Source organism: Capsicum annuum, chromosome 5, assembly GCF_002878395.1.
Source record: "Capsicum annuum cultivar UCD-10X-F1 chromosome 5, UCD10Xv1.1, whole genome shotgun sequence".
NCBI lineage: Eukaryota > Viridiplantae > Streptophyta > Magnoliopsida > Solanales > Solanaceae > Capsicum > Capsicum annuum.
The window spans coordinates 209,135,936-209,153,256 of NC_061115.1; the positions used below are offsets into that span (position 1 = coordinate 209,135,936).

General features: G+C 36.9%; 1 protein-coding gene across 6 annotated transcripts; it reads right to left on the reverse strand.

Moving 5' to 3' along the window:
- Positions 1 to 998: 998 nt before the first annotated feature.
- Positions 999 to 12,028, reverse strand: LOC107871158 (DNA replication complex GINS protein SLD5). 6 transcript variants are annotated; one of them, XM_016717975.2, is made up of 7 exons: positions 11,781 to 12,028; positions 9,731 to 9,979; positions 2,362 to 2,484; positions 2,026 to 2,108; positions 1,841 to 1,950; positions 1,360 to 1,435; positions 999 to 1,260 (listed from the first exon to the last, which is right to left on the reverse strand). In XM_016717975.2, the coding sequence occupies exons 2-7, from the start codon at positions 9,908 to 9,910 to the stop codon at positions 1,161 to 1,163; spliced, it is 672 nt and encodes a 223-aa protein (XP_016573461.1). In that variant the 5' UTR covers positions 9,911 to 9,979; positions 11,781 to 12,028; the 3' UTR covers positions 999 to 1,160. The 6 variants fall into 6 exon arrangements, with proteins under 6 accessions (XP_016573461.1, XP_016573462.1, XP_047268645.1 ...); XM_016717976.2 differs by having other exon boundaries at positions 9,731 to 9,952; positions 11,781 to 12,009; XM_047412689.1 differs by having other exon boundaries at positions 2,026 to 2,153; positions 9,731 to 9,960; positions 11,781 to 12,002.
- Positions 12,029 to 17,321: the final 5,293 nt, after the last annotated feature.

The following is a 17,321-nucleotide window of genomic DNA, read 5'->3' on the forward strand; positions in this document are numbered from 1 at the left end:
CTTCTTATCACACAACACTCCCGAGGCGAGCCTCCACTTCATCCATCCTACCCCAATACGGTGGGAGATATCCTCATCAATCTCACCATTCCCCTAAATCATCAACCCGAGATACTTAAAACTACCCCTCTTACACACAACCTGGGAACCCAACCTTACTACCACCTTGTCCTCGTGTCTCAAGTCATTAAACTTACATTCCATATACTCAGTCTTGCTCCTACTCAACCTGAACCCTTTAGACTCAAGGGTTTGTCTCCAAACCTCCAATTTATCATTCACACCTCCCCGCATCTCATCAATCAATACTACATTATCTACAAAAAGCATACACCAAAGCACCTCTCCTTGAATACGCCGCGTCAACACATCCATCACCAATACAAACAGAAACGAGCTAAGAGTCCATCCCTGATGCAACCCTGTTAAGACAGAAAAATGCTTTGAATCTCCTCCCGCAGTCCTCACCTGAGTCTTTTCTCTATCATACATATCCTTAATCGATCTAATGTACGCCACCGAAACACCACTCACCTCCAAGCATCTCCAAAGAACCTCCTTAAAAACTTTATCGTATGCCTTCTCCATAAAAAGCAACCCATGGGCCATCACTTTTGGAGCTAATTACTCCATATTCCAACTCTATTCAATATTATTAAAAATTCTTACAAATCTGAAGTCATTGAATTTGGCGCTAATTACTGCATATTCCAACTCTATTCAATATTATTAAAAATTCTTACAAATCTGAAATCATTGCATTGGTCCCGCTACATTACGTTGCCCGAATATCTGAAATTTCGGATACATTACTAGATCTCAAATACACTGCGTTAGTCCCGATACATTACATTGCCCGAATATCTGAAATTTCGGATACATTACTAGATCTCAAATACACTGCGTTAGTCCCGATACCTTATGTTAGTAGGTCGGTTGTTATGTATCATGACCGAAATTAATTCATGATGCATAAGTTACTCGTGATACATACCGCCTTGGATACATTACTTAATTTTCTTTGAAGACGTATTGTATTCAAATACATCACTTAAAATATGATATGAGGTTTAATTAAACAAAAAAAGGATACTATATATAGTTCCGATCCTGGATTTGTGACAAGCTACATCATCAAAGGGGCATTATTTCCTACACACTCATACAAGATGGATCTGCCCACTCTCCACAAGGGGCTTTATGGACTTATATGGCAGAGCATACAAATCATTGGCTTCAATGTTCACTGGTTCTTCCCCACTGTCATCAAAGAAAAATTAATGGAGGTCAAGAATAAAAAACAATCATCAAGCAGGATTCCAAAGAAAAACAACAAATTAAGTAAAGAAGATTGATTGCCTGTCGTCGAGCTGAAAAGATCCTAAAAATCTCTTGCTTCTGCAGATAACATATTGATCCAGCTGTGGCTTGGGAACTAAAAGGCATACATGAAGAGTGTAAATCCCGAAAGTATTTATATTTGACATGTCTAAAATGCAAAGTAAAAAAGCAGATATCCTGAGGGCAAGCGATAGCATATCATCCTTTGAACTAATTCAAAATCAGGTTGCAGGCTTTGACAATTGATTAGAGAATTTAAATTGCTGCACCATGTTCATAGATAATTTAATTCACTTACTGGTAACAAACCTTTATTATATTCAAGATGCTTTTGATTACGGCATAGCCATTAATCTGGGATTCCCAGAAACTCCATCAGAGTTCTACGACAACATAGATAAAGAGAAACACACACGGAAATGCATATAGAAGCAGATCGAGGAAGGGACTAGAACAAATTTATCTCAACCATAAACTGTATAGAGTAACGTAAGCTTACCCATGTCATCTGTCAGACTTAATGAAGATTGCTTCAAGTGGGACTTGAAGCCATGAGGCAACTTTGAGAGAACAGACTGATCTAGATGTTGCTCCATGTCGTCAATACACCTAATCATCCCAGGTAATTAACATTATAAAATTGGTATTGCATTGAACACTCGGAATAAAGAAAGACAACCTCACCTTTCAGCAAATTTCTGTTCTTGTTTAGACAGACGATTCCACAAGTCAGTAGTTTTTTGTATGTGAAATGCATAATTTTCAATCTGCAGCCAAACTTTAATTATCAACATCCATGAAGATGGAATAAACTGCAGGGACACACGAAGAGATGAGATCCTATGACACACAAACAGACCATTGCTTTAAAAGACACTACCGGTAACTTGAAATTATTTTACAATTACTAGTAGTAGTTGGTAGACTGAGGTATCGCTTGCACGTCATGATTATAGCACTTTCCAGATATGAAATTCGCCAAAATCAAATACATAATAATATACTATGATTCAAGGCTACCTTTTGGAGACGGGTTCTTAGATATGATCTCAATAGAAACAGAGTTCTATCAAGGTCCATCTGGTAAAGAGACACAGTGAGAGGATCAACACTATTTTTTGAAAATTCCTCTACTGTTTCTTCCTGAAGAGCAAAGATTAAGATATATCAGCATGCAATTCACTGTAAACCATGATAATACAAAAAATAATTAATCAATCATGTAAGTCAACAAAACTAAAAGCAAAAACATCCGATAAAAAAACAAAACAAAACTAAAAGCAAAAACTGGATTCACATAAATGAACAACACACCAGAAGAGGTAATGAAACTTTCAGCATCATCAAATGAAATGTAGATTTAGAGTGTTGGGAGTTTTAGTTCCACTTCATTAAATATGACAATTAACATATGTTTCACACCAGCGCTGAAGATATGGGAGTAAAATCCATTAAGTGGCAGCAACAGCGCACATCATGATAATACCTGCTTAGACAAGATCACAGCAGCTTTTCTGTTCAGATAGTGCACAGTTTTACATTTCAACCACTAACTTCATTTGTGGCGCAGCTATATCTAGCAGCTCTTTCATGGTTCTGCCATTTGTTTATGTAAGTGTATGTTTCCATTTACCTTCCTGTTTTAATACCTCCAAACAAAGCTCTCCATCTGACAGTTCTTTCCTCTTTTAGACTGAGTTACCAAGTAAAGTTTGTTCTCCCCAAACACGCTTAAGGTCCACTATTAACTTTTGCTACTTTTGAGTGGCAGGTCCTTAGAACTCCTTTATGAGGATTATTCCTAGTTTATGCTTTAAAACAAGTATGCGCAACATGGTGCAATGGTAAGGATTATCAATCATCATTGTATAAGAGAGTAGTAAAAAGTACTAGCTTGCTGGGGTGGGGTATGCGCAACATGGTGCAATGGTAAGGATTATCAATTATCATTGTATAAGAGAGTAGCCTTTCTACTTCATCAGAGGTAGAGGTATGGACTGCGTACATCTTACCCCCCCCAGACCCCACTAAGTGGGAATACACTGGGTTTGTTGTTGTTGTTGTTGTATTGTATAAGAGAGTAGTAAAAAGTACTAGCTTGCCAGGGTGGGGGGTGGGGGTGTGCAAATGGAGATCAAAAGACCCCATGTTGGAGGGAAAATCGGCTTTGAAAATGCTCTCTCTTGGGGACTGTGCCAAAATTCTCTCTTCTTTTTTCTACACTTTCTCTTGCTGGTGTTAAACTTTCCGGTAATGTCTTTTCTTGTTAACAATCATGGACCGGAAACTCTATTTTTATTTAGGGGATAAGTCTTTTGAGTTAATTAGCTCTAACAGAGGGCCAGTTAGATGGTTTGTCCTTACCGAAAGCAGCAGGCGGTTCAACAGCAGCATCAAAATTGACGATTGTAATTTACATTGGGTTTGTGAAGCGCTTCATCAGGCTTCACTTGGAACAGGTAACAAATGCAGAAGTTGGGGAAGAAAGATCCAGACTTACACCTTTAGGGTGATCCAAAATTTTAACAGATATGGGAGATTCGTAAGAATAGAAGCTATCCTTGGCAGCAAGAAATCAGCAGTCATTATTCCAGAAGGAAGCTACAACGAGGGATGGAGTAATATAGCAACAAAGATACAAGGTTTTTTGGGGAAGGGGATCAATTCAGGATTTAGTTTATTCACAGATCAGTCTGGGTCATATTTAGATGCTGCAAAGATCCCACAATGGCCAATAGATGCAAGGTCTAACACCAGTGAGGGGGAAGGAGGCTCAAACCCAAAGGAACTCGACAACAAACACTTCCTTTCAAAGTGTCTGATCGGGCGGTTCAATGACCCTTTCCACCATAGCCCCAAGCCAGAAATAATACAAAAATGGTTTGTCTCTAGATGACAAGTCACTGCTGGCCTTAAAGTCACGTCGATTAATCACAACCTATTCCTATTTGATCTCCCATCCAAGCAAGAGGCAGAAAGGGTCAAAGCCGGTGAATGGTTCTGGAATGGTAGGAAGCTTACATTGGAATGGTGGCCCCTGTGTCAGGGACCAAGACAAGCGACCCAATTCCAGAACATAAGTGGGTCAAAGCACTGGGCATCCCTCTTCATGCATGGTCTTCAGAAACATTTAAATTCATCGGTGATAAATGTGGTGGATTCATAGACACTGATGAAGACACGAAGCATCGGACACACTTCTATTGGGCTCGTATTTGCATCCGCAACTCCATGAATGAATTGCCAGCAAAAATAGACATCATCAAAGGAGATTGGGTCTTCGAAATTTCGATATACGAAGACAACCATGCTACTATTAGATCAATCCAAAAATCCATCGGCGGTAAGGATGTTAAACAAAGTGAGCACCAGCCGTCTGACGTAGAAAAAATCTCGACTTTTTCAAAGTCTTCATGTCTCAGAGGCACATGGGATGTCAGGGCAACAACTTTAATTTGAAAATTGGACTGCCAAACTGTCCACTAAATAAAAATAGGGCGGCTGCTCCTAGGGGAAATAATGAACATTTGGACCAAGTTTTAGACAAAAACTTCTACAAAAAAGGCCCATTTAGAAAAGCCCAAAAGGAGTCAAAGCTTTTAAAAGAAAAGTCCATTGGAAAGTAGTGAGCCACAAGCCAAACCCTTATCACAATAGATCTAATGCCCTCTCTATACCATCGATGGTTTCAGAAGAAGAAGAACCACAAACCTCTATGGTCAGTGCTCCGGTAATTACAGAATCAGAAGCAGATGACGAAGCAGACTCTCAAGAAGGGAAACACAAACTACTTCGCAATCCAACTCCGAATTTGACTCACATAAATCTATCAGAGTCGGAATTTTCCTCTCATTCTACCTGCGAAGCCCTCCCTTTAACATGGTACGAAGGTGGGTCTGAAGCTCAATTAATCCAAAAGCCCAATCAAATTGAGACTTCAAAATGGACTAGAATTAAGATGTTCAAGGCATGCAAAGCTTTTGGGGTCAACGCAACCAGGTTCAAACATAAACTTTTGGATATAATTCTAAGAACGGAGCAAAGAAGACAATTCCAAATCCAGCAACAAAACCCCAAGCAGCGACTTGGAAAAGGGAAGAAGGCCAAAGGAGAAGGGGAGATAAAAGGATTGACATGTGGGATCAATTACGACAAAAAAGGGCGACAGAAGAACGGAACCAGGGTAGGCAATACAACTCCTGTTCTAGATGAAGCTAAAAATCCTAAGCTGGATCGTGAGGAGGGTGAATGAGAGTAGTAAGAGGAGCACAATCAAATCTCTCGTTCGAAAATGGAAAGTGGATGTGTGCTTGCAAGAAACAAAAGTAGAAAATTGGTCTACTGCATGGGTACAACAATTATGGGGTAACGGGTGGGCTGACTTGACTGGGCAGCTTTAAAAGCACGTGGTACTAAGGGCGGTATCATAATTATTTGGGATAAGAGGCAGTGGGTCAATACAGACACCATCCAGGGCTCTTATTCCATATCATGTATGCTAGAGAGTATTCAACAGGAGTTCAGATGGTGTTTTACTGGTATTTATGGACCTTACACCAATCTGGAAAGGGAAGAGATGTGGCACGAAATTGCTGGAGTTCGGGGGCTATGGGATGGACATTGGGTATTGGGGGGTGATTTCAATGTGTGCAAATTTGAAAGCGAGAAATTGAACTGCTTGAGAAGGACTAGTGCCATGAGATCCTTCTCAGACATCATTCAAGACCTTAACATGATTGACTTGCCACAACAGGGGGCTCATTTTACATGGTCAAGGGGTGATAGCATTGTGCAAGCATCGAGAATTAATAGATTTCTCATTTCCACAGAGTGGAATGACTCATTCAGAGCTATAAAACAATCAGCCCTTCCAAAAGTGATATCGGATCACAAGCCTATGCTTTTTGAGAGAGGAGACTGGGATGTTAGCCCTTCATACTTCAAGTTTGAAAACATGTTGCTTCAATCAGAAGGGTTTCTAGAGAAACTGAAAGACTGGTGGCAGAGCTACAATATAATGGGTAGGGCTGACTATGTACTACTATAGAAATTGAAAAGACTGAAGAAGGATATAACAACTTGGAATAGGGAGGAATTTGGCAAGGTAGAGACCAGGAAAATCAAAGCCCTAGATAAGTTGTCAGCACTTGAGCAAGCGGCAGAGAGTTGACAACTAACAGTGCCAGAAACTATTCAGATGATGAACCTGAGAATTGAGCTTCAACAACTAGCCAAGGCTGAGGAAATCTCTTGGCGGTAGAAATCAAGATGCTTATGGCTTAAGGAGAGGGATAGGAACACAAAGTTTTTTCAAAAAATTGCAAATTCTCACAGAAGGGGAAGTTGCATAGACAAACTCAAAGTGGGTACCGAGATCATTGTGGATAAGCAGAGGATAAAACAAGAAATTCTTGATTTTTATGAAAAGCTGTGTACTGAACAAGAACAATGGAGGCCACCAGCCAACTTTGAGGGCATTGCTTCGATCTCAACTGAGGAAACAATGAATCTGGAAGCAATTTTTCAAGAAGATGAAGCATTGACAGCAATTCAATCTTGTGCTCCAGACAAGGCACCGAGGCCAGATGGGTACACAATGGCATTTTATCAGAAATCTTGGGACTTCATCAAAGTTGACATACTTGCTGCTATGAACCATTACCATCGGCATTGTTGGATGGTCAGGTCATGCAACGCTTCCTTCATAGCCCTTATTCCGAAGAAAAAAGGAGCAATAGATCTCAAAGACTACAGACCAATTAGTTTAATCGGGAGAATCTACAAGATCATAGCTAAGGTCTTGGCAGAAAGGCTAAAAACAGTTATGGGAAAGCTAGTCTCTAATCATCAGAATGGTTTTGTTAAAGATAGGCAAATTACTGATGCTTCATTGATTGCTAATGAGGTTCTTGATTGGAAATTGAAAAACGGAGGGGCAGACATACTATGCAAGTTGGATATAGGGAAAGCCTTTGATCAATTGAATTGGTCCTATCTTATTTCCATCCTTAGACAAATGGGGTTTGGTGAAAGATGGATCAAACGGATCAGTTTCAACATCTCTACCGTTAAATACTCAATTCTCATCAACAGAAGTCCAGTTGGGTTTTTCTCCCCGCAAAGAGGTTTGAGACAAGGAGATCCACTCTCCTTTTCTCTTTATACTTGCAATGGAGGGTTTAAGTAGAATGTTAGACAAAACTAAGCAACTCTAATGGCTGAATGGTTTTGATGTGGGGAACAGGATCACTACAAACATTTCTCATTTGTTATATGCAGATGACACTCTGATATTTTGTGAGGCGGACAGGAATCAAGTTCTTTATTTGAATCTAACCCTTCTGATCTTTGAAGCCCTATCAGGTTTGCACATCAACATGCTAAAAAGTGTGATCTATCCTGTTAATGGGGTGCTGAATTTGGAAGAATTAGCGGGTATCTTGGGTTGTAGTATCGGTGAATTCCCAACCACCTATTTAGGACTGCCATTAGGTGCCAAGTATAAGTCGACAGCTATTTGGGGAGGAGTTATTGAGAAATTTGAGAGAAAACTTGCCTCTTGGAAGATGCAGTATCTATCGATGGGTAGACTTACATTGATCAACAGTGTACTTGATAGTATTCCCACATACCATATGTCACTGTTCCCTATTCCTAGCAAAGTGTTGAAACAACTTGACAAGATCAGGAGAGATTTTTTGTGGGAAGGAAACAGTGAGGAGCGCAAGTATCATTTGGTAGAATGGCCCAAAGTCCTCCTTCTCAAACTACAAGGGGGGTTAGGGATCAAGTGTTTACTCATGAAATGGCTATGGAGATACACACAAGAGGAACATGCTTTATGGAAGGAGGTGATCAATGCAAAACATGGAATACGGAGTCATTGGTGCACCAATTTTTCAAGAGCACCTTATGGGGTTGGAGTCTGGAAAAACATTTGCAAGCTATGGGAGGAATTTTCTCAGCATAAACACTTCATAGTGGGGAATGGACTCCATATAAGATTTTGGAAAGACAAATGGCTCTGCAACACAATTCTGATGGCTTTTCCACTTAGCCAGGTATCCAAATTCAACAGTCTCGCAAAATAGAGATGGAACAATTTGGAGCATTATGTTTAGAAGAAATATGCATGATTGGGAGCTTAACGACTTGGTCAAACTTCTACAGACTCTATAGAGTTTCTCTTTCAGTACTCGGGCAACAGATCAGTTCAAGTGGGACACTACAGGAGCAGGGAATTACACAGTCAGTGCAGCCTACAAGAAGTCGGGACCACTTAATCAAGTCACTGACCACTGGCCATGGAGGCTAATTTGGAAAATCAAGCTACCACCCAAAATCATCTGTTTTGGTCGGACTGCGCTATATGAAGCTTGCATAACTCAAGACAACCTTTATAGAAGGAAACACTACATTGTGAATGGATGCTACTTATGTCAGAAAGCAGCAGAAAGCAACAAACACCTTTTTCTGCATTGTACTGTTACAACAAGTTTGTGGAACATGTTTTGCTCTCGTTTTGGACTCAGTTGGGTCATGCCACATAGTATCAAAGCAGCTCTTGAGAGTTGGTGCTGCAAGAAAGTTGACAACACCATCAAACAAGCTTGGAAAATGATACCTATAGCAATTCTTTGGAGTATCTGGAAGGAACGTAATAGAAGATGTTTTGATGGCCTATCAACGCCTCTACATTCTCTCAAAGCTGATTGCCTCATTTGTCCGTATAGTTGGGTTAATATGTCCTTTGTAGATTCCCTAGATAGTTTCTTGAACTTTGTTAGCTCCCTAGCTTTAGCATAATTGTACCAGAGCTAACAGACCCAACTACTTTTGCTCTTACTTTTGTAACTAATTTGCATCTTCTTGATGCCTTTAATGGAACATTTACTTTATCAAAAAGACCCAATTGAAATCATGCTCCCATGGGAATATTAATAGCAAACACTTCACCTAATAGCAGACAAAGTGCAAACAGATGCTCTAGAGTTAAATTGTCTTAGGCACTAATTGAATAGTTGTCAGTAAAATTTATTCTCACAGAAATAAGTTTGTCTATCAAAAAGTTCAATCTCATCCTTTTAAGAAGAACTAGAGACTTCAGTTGAATCCTGCTAGATTTTCGAACAAAACAAAAACTTCAATTTTAGATAGCATAGTCCCTTTATAAAAACCCTTGTGAAATCAAGACAACTAATAATTCCCAACTTGACGGAGCCATATGGCCACAACATAAGGACAAACAAAATCCAAGTTCTAACATAAAATAAATACAAAGACAAAGAAATTCAAATAAAAGATAAGGTGAAAGCTAAAGCTCAAAATATAAGCAGATAACAATCCCAGGTACAAATTTAAGGGGCCAAATCATATGAAATGTGCATACCATCAATTGAATTTGTTCTCTGGATCGTTGAACCAAAGCAGCCTCAAACTGAAGAATTTCTGGAGCAGCCTTTTCATTCCGCCACGCCTGTTTCAAGAGTTCCGCATCGGTCGTTGAAAGTAAAGATTCATAATCATCGTCCACCCCAGCTGAATGCCCGGATGCATCACCCGAATCCATTGTCAACCCAATAGTCTCCTTTTCTTCTCCCTCACCAAAAATCTACGCTTCTTATGGATTAGAACAAACCTTAAGAACACAAACTCGACTTAAAATCAGAAAACAGCATAAAATTCAGAAGATAGCAATTGGGCAATCAATGCTTTTTCATTCTCTCCATCACATTGAGGTTCAACACCAAAAATTGAAAAAGTTTTGGCTAGAAATATCAATACGAGATGGGCATCTTCACAGAAGAATGTCATGATAATACAAACAGACGCGAAAAGAGAACCTTTGTACAGAGTACACTATAACTATAACTGAAACAAGTCAAACATATGATTAAAGCAAGAATTAACTCTAATTTAGGTAGAAAGTTTGCCATTTCAGAAACATAGTGGAAACAGGAAGCTATCTACACTTGACCATTTCCAAGTAACTAATTCATATTTCAAGTGACTACACTTACACATTTTCAAGTAACTAATTCACATTTCAAAACACTATACTTAATCACTTTGGCACTTTCAAGTAACTAATTCACATTTTCAAGCCATTAGTTCTTGTTCTCAAGTGACTACGCTTAACCATTTTCAAAACACAAGTTCATATTTTCAAGTAACTAATTCACAATTCAAAACGCTATACTTAAACTTTCAAGTAGCTAATTCACATTTCAAGTAACCACAGTTAACCATTTTCAAGTCACATTTAAAATAACTACACTCAACCATTTTCACATCACAAATTCACATTCCAAGTCACTACACATAACAATTTTCAAATAATTAATTAACATTTCAAGTAACTATACTTAACCATTTTCAAGTCATTAGTTCACTATTTCAAGTGATTACACTTAACCATTTTCAAGTCACTTTTTCTTCAGCCTTGCAAATTCACAACCAACACCACAGTTAAAAATAAAATTATTGAACTTTAATTTCTTCTACAAGACAAACAATCCAACAAATTAAATCAAGCAAATAAGTAGAGGCTTCACATGTACCTATCCCACTATATAATCATCACAACCAACATCACAATTCAAAATTGAATTATTAAACTTTTGTATATACTATAAGTCAAACAATTCTAACAAATTTAATAAAATAAATAAGTAGAGGCATTGCATGTCCCTCTCGCACCATATAATCATCACAACCAACATCACATTTCAAAATAAAATTATTAAACTTTAATTTACAATATACGCCAAACAATTCATCAAATTTAATAAAGCAAATAAGTAGAGGAATCGCATGTACCTCTCATACCATATAATCATCTCAAAATCTATGATTTCAAAGCCTTCTACAACAAATAATCCAAACTTAACACTACATATAAAGACTTCACTACAAGAACATCTATGATTTCAAAGCCTTCTACAACAAATAATCCAAACTTAACACTACATATAAAGACTTCACTACAAGAACAGAGAAAGAGCCAAACGATCGCCGGAGAATAGCAAAGCAACCCTTTTTTTCCTAATTCGAATTCTGTCAAAAAGCAACATCAAATCACACTAAATGTAACCATGATTCAAACTTTTTTTGAGTTCTTGAACAGACCCAAATGGTAAAATCACACTTAAAATTACCAAGATTGAAACTTTTTGAGTTCTTGAACACATCCATAAGGGGAAATCACCTAAAAGTTGTCAAGATTGAAAATTTTTGAGTTGTTGAAACAGACCCAGATGGGAAAAACACACTAAAAGTTCCCAAGTTTCAAGCTTAAACTTTAGCTCCATTTCAACTCAAACAAACACAATGTGAGCAATTCAACAAGGATAGAACTAAAGGAAACAAACACAATGTGAGCAATTCAACAAGGATAGAACTAAAGGTAGTTTAACTCAAAAACACTATTGTGGACTAACCGCGAGATTTGTGTACTTTCGGTAGCCGCGGCTGGTGTTGCTACTGTCGGCGGCGGCGCGCTGATGCTGCTGCTGTCGGGCGGAGGCGCGCTGCTGCTGTCGGCGACGGCGACAGTTTAAATCGTAGAATACGCTTTGACAGTATAGTGAGAGGGAGAGTTTGCTACGGTTAAGAAAAGCGTGCACGAAAGATAATTTGGGGATAAGTTTTTAGTAACCTTTTATCCTTTGTTTGATTATAAAAGTGTGGAATAATTTATTTAATAGTTAGTGTGGAAATAAGTTAATCTTATCTTAGAGTGGTATAGTAATATTAAAATAATTTATATCGAGATAAAATATGTAAAATATTAAAAATATCCTCCTTATATATTATTTTTTTATATTCATATATATTTTCATAATTTTTAATATCATTTTCTTTACTACACGTTATTTTTTTGATAATATATTTTTCAATTATAAAATTACATAATAAATATAATTTTTATTTATGAATATATTATACATTGAATTTTTTTGTCTAATGCTTATGTTTATTTATAATTTAATTCCTCTTATAAAAATATTGACTCTACTACTTAATTACATATTTTTTAATTACACAATCTTTTGTCACTTAAAAATTTAAATTTTATATATTAATAAAACAAATAACTTTAATATTTTACAATATAAGAGTGATATGTGCTTAAATGAAGTGAAAAAAACAATAAAATCTCTTTTACTAAAATAAATTTAAGATGAAAGTTTTATTTTAAAAAATGCACGATTCAATTATGAGAATACACACAAAAATATTTAAGATAAATAAGGTGAAAATTTTATTTTTAAGAATGAATAAATAAAGTTGCAAGAAAAATACAAGATAAAAATAAAATAAGGTGAAAGATATTTTTGTAAACAAACAACTTATTCTTAGAAATTATACCATACATACTATTTTGAATATGACAAACCAAACACTCAATAACAAATAATCCCAGCATAATTAATCCCAGCATAATTTATCTCAACATAACTTATCTCATCATAACTAATCCCAGTATAACATGCCTTCAAACCAAACTACCCCAAGTGGTACTGCTATATCACTATTTAATTATTAAAATATTTTAAAAATTTTAATATATTATATTATACTTATAATGTAATATAAATTGGATAATTAGTGATTCAATGTATAATGTAAAAGAAATATTTATAATGTAAAAATTATTTATAATGTAATGTATAATAAATGATATAATTTAATACAATGTATATAAATTGAATAATTACTTAATTCATTGTAATATTAACACGAGCAAAAATTATAATAATATCAATGCATTTCAGATACTATAAATTTTTTTTTGGTTAATTAGCTTTTTCATAATGATGTCATCCAAACCACGAGGACACGAATCTAGATGCGGAAAAGTAAAGATAGAAGGATAGGATAACGATGATAGAAAGATAGACACAAAATTGATAATAAAAAGGCAATCAAAGGGTATTTAGAACCCTAAAACCTCTCTTAATGGATTACCAATTAGCACCTAACTCTTATGTGACCGCAAAGGGGATTAGATCTCCCTTACAACCAACGTTTCTAGTCAAGGTTCAACATCAACTTTTTTAAGCACTCAGTTCACTCCCATGGAGTTTTCATGAATACATTATGTAAAATTAATCATCAAAAACTAACTAAGAAAGAAACCCTAAGCTATCTATTTATAGTCCAAGACTAAAATATTATAATAAGGCCCCTAATGGCTCATGACCCAATAAACAAAATAGAGGCATCTGGGAGCTACTGCTTAAGGGTGACGGCTGAAGTGACTGACCATCACCCACTTGACTGGTTGTTGCTCTGGTTGTCAGCTTGAGGCATTGAAGTATTTCTCCATTCGCTTCCTTGGCGGTTCATGGCACGACTAGTTGGGCTCTTAATGGGTCTTCTAATGACCTTCTCCTTTAGTTCTTTGGGTCTTTTGTCTTTCCAAAGCATGTTCCGAGCTCCAAGCAATTAACCACACATGGAATTATAGATTTAGGAGCTTAAAAGGGGTCCTCCAAGTGTATTCTTGAGCTCTTTGGTGGATCATGGATCGGACCTCTTTGTATCGGCCTCAAAAGATGTGATCAAAAGCTTTAAGACCAGTCAGAATCGTATTATACTCCCCTTCTTTAAAAAGTTTCGACCTCGAATTCAAACCTTGCAAAACCAAAGGAAGAACAAACGAGCACAAACTCCTCATGGCATGGGGGTTAGAGTTAGCATAACAAATCACCTCAACTTGCCAAGGTTGCACATACTTGAAATATAACCTAGGATCCTTTATGTTAAGCATTGAAAACTTATTGAAAAATGCACAAAGAATTTGGTTATTGAAACCTTTAAGAGATAAGGAAACTACAAAGGTCCTAATGACATCAAATAATCCGAAAGGTAGAACTACCTTCATATTATGAGCCATAAAACACAACTACTTCTTTATCACTTCAAGATACCATACCAAGAGTGGTGTCTCAATTGGTTCTAAAATCCACAAGATCCATATAACATTGTCACTCAAAGAAGTGGATGAACCAATAATTCTCCTACCTCTACATAAAGCAAATTCAAAACTAGAATGGATGTCATTATAGGCAAAAAGGTAGTATAGAAAGGAATTAAGTATAAAAGCATCATCCAAGGTGCTATTATCTATAAGAATGTCATTTGGATCAAAGAGCTTAGCACATGATGTATTTATGGATGGGGTCGAGGCACTTAAGAATATATAACTTCTTCCTTTCAAGTCACTTCCCAAGGGAAGGAATTTCAATAATGGAGCTCCACATGAAACTTCAATCTGTCCAACCCTAAGAAGGTGACAAAAAGTCCTTAACATCCATGGGCTCTTCCACCAACAAATAATCAACTTGGTATCCACAAGTTGGGATTTATACAACTTAAGCATAAATGTGCCAAACATGTATGCACGTATATAAGCAACACCTAAAGAAGACAATGACACATTTGCCCTCGGGTTCTCAAGAATGATACCACCTTTGTGAAAGAGGTCATCATCTTTACATGTATATTGACGAAGGGTATCACACAAATGGAGTTCATTCAAAGTTGTTTAAAGAGAATACTCTCCTTTTGACCTACAAGTAGTGGAACTTTGGTCAAGAGTGGAAACACACAATGATGAACTCTCTTGGAGCTTTTCATGGCTCCCTTTCTTTAAAAACCCTTCATCTTGGTTGAAGTTCTTTCGCTTACACAATATTGGTCCCTTTAGTGGATTATGAATCCCAAAGAAATACTTTCCATCATAGGGAAGTATACGAACACCTTCATTCAAACTTTGCTTGTTAAGTAGACTAAGCAATAAGTTAGATGTGCCAAAATCATCATATCCAAAATTTGCACCGGGGTTAAATGAAAAGAGTGTCCATAGACATGGGTCTAGACAACACTCTTTTTCACTATAGGCTTCACCCAAACTAAAAGATATACTCTCTTCATTAACATAAACATCATCAAAAGCAAAGGGAGAGTAAAGAAAGGTATCACTCAAGTCAACTTCAACTAAGTTGCCCCATGTATGTACTCACTATTATATTCAAGATCATCATCATGAGTAACCTCAACAATAGGACCACACAAAGTAAAAGAGGAAGCGATGTCCAAACAATGGATGCTTTCTCTTTCCATGAAAGAATCCTCAAGTAGACATATACCACTACTAACATCAAAGGGATTATTGCTTAAATCTTCACAAGAAGCAAACAATTCATCTTCATAGTTATCAAATGAGAGTGGAGTATAATACAAAGGATCATACCCACAATCATTTTCCAAGAAACAATCACTTATTGGGTTTCTTAAGTATTCAAGTAAATCAAAGTTATCATCACCCAATTAATTTTTCTTTTTTATGACTTCACATTTCTTTCCCTTAAGAGTACTCTTATCTTCCAAGAAGAAATTTTCATCTTTAGGAGGAATGTTGTCACACCATAGTGGGTTGTCATATGGAATATAACCCTCAAGATGAGCTATATCAACAATGCTATCCACACCACTAGGCAATTCACTAGGAGTGATTTCATCATCTTTAAACAAGATATTATTCTTAAGGAGAGAAAGATCTATCCATGAAGAGGATGTAGAAAATGTAAGTCCATTCTCTAAAAGACCATTATCAAGTATCAAAGATGTCTCAAACACATGATTATACCTATAAGCCAAGTAAGCATTAGAATCTTCACTAAAGGACAAGCTCAAAGGGTCACTCCCATTATGGAACTAAAAGTCCGAGAAAGCTAATTAGGATGCGAAAATGGACATGGAGTCCAAGGATCCGCATTGGTTCTTTGTTCCTGAAATTCGTGCGTAAGGTGTGTGTTCTTCAAACACATCTTTATTTTCTAACTTGGTTAAAGGTGAGAAATGGTTCTTCCTGCATCTTTGGGGTGTAAATCGTGCTTGGTGTATGTGATGATCTTCTCATTTTGGTTGGTGCTCTTGCCCTTTATTTTGGTCGGAAGAAAGATTGATGTGTGTTAATATGTTAACTAGTGTTTGTTCTTACCATTACCCGTCATTCGAGGACGAATGTTCCTAGTGGGGGAGAATGTTACATCACAGGATTTGGGCCCTTGAAAATTTCCTAAGTATTGGACTTTTGGCTTGGTACAACACAAAGGAGTCACTCGTACCCTTGGTTACAAGTCATAGGCTATCCTGGTAGCTCACTCGCACCTTAGGCAGTAAGGTTAGCTTAGATACTTCCCAAGATATGAATTCTTAGGGTACGGATCATATAGGAGCATATGAGTGGTGTAGGACAAGTCGTATGGTGCATGGTTGGATTGGTCTAGTGTAATTTGTCCACCATACAGCTGGGAGATATGATTGAGGTTACCACTCATACCTTTAGGTACGAGTTATAGAGGGCGAGTCGTATAGAAACCAATATGTAAGGTCATGTCAAGGTTGGGTATGAGTTGGGGTACCACTCGTACCCTTGGATATAAGTGGTAAGGGGGAGTCGTACCCCTGGACGGGAATTGTTTTAATTTTAAGTCGAAGGTAGTTTGGACATTTTCTACTCCTAAAAGGTTATGTACTCATGTTATATAACCCTATATGGCCTTCCATAACACTTATAAAAGGATCATAACACATCAAATACTCTTTCAAACTTATTCTTGAAAGATTAGAGGCTACGGTTTCTCAAGTGTTCTTTAAAAGGCTCAAAGGTCGAGATTTTTTCCATGAATTTTTGTGTATAAGGCATGTACTCCTTACTTCATTGTTATTTCAAAATAAAGGCATATGTATTGTGTTTTAAACGTTGGTTTATGAATCTATAATTGTGGATTTCGAAATATTATTCAAGGTTTTGATGCATATGGTTTGGTATTGGTTTAACTATGTTTTTTTATATGTTTTTGGTAATGGTTTGCATATGTGGTTGGTTGTTGGTTATGGTTTAACTAATGGGTCTTGAGTAACCCTAATTATGGTGATTTATGCATTGGTTTTGGTCTTGGTGAAGG

What these genes read in the sequence shown, in the direction of transcription:
- LOC107871158 (XM_047412689.1), bottom strand. Translation starts at nt 9,910, where the DNA reads ATGGATTCGGGTGATGCATCCGGGCATTCAGCTGGGGTGGACGATGAT. An exon ending in GAACAGAAATTTGCTGAAAG is followed by an intron (nt 1,951 to 2,025) that starts GTGAGGTTGTCT and finishes TGGGATGATTAG; the next exon opens with GTGTATTGACGACATGGAGC. An exon ending in AAGTCTGACAGATGACATGG is followed by an intron (nt 1,436 to 1,840) that starts GTAAGCTTACGT and finishes TATGCCTTTTAG; the next exon opens with TTCCCAAGCCACAGCTGGAT.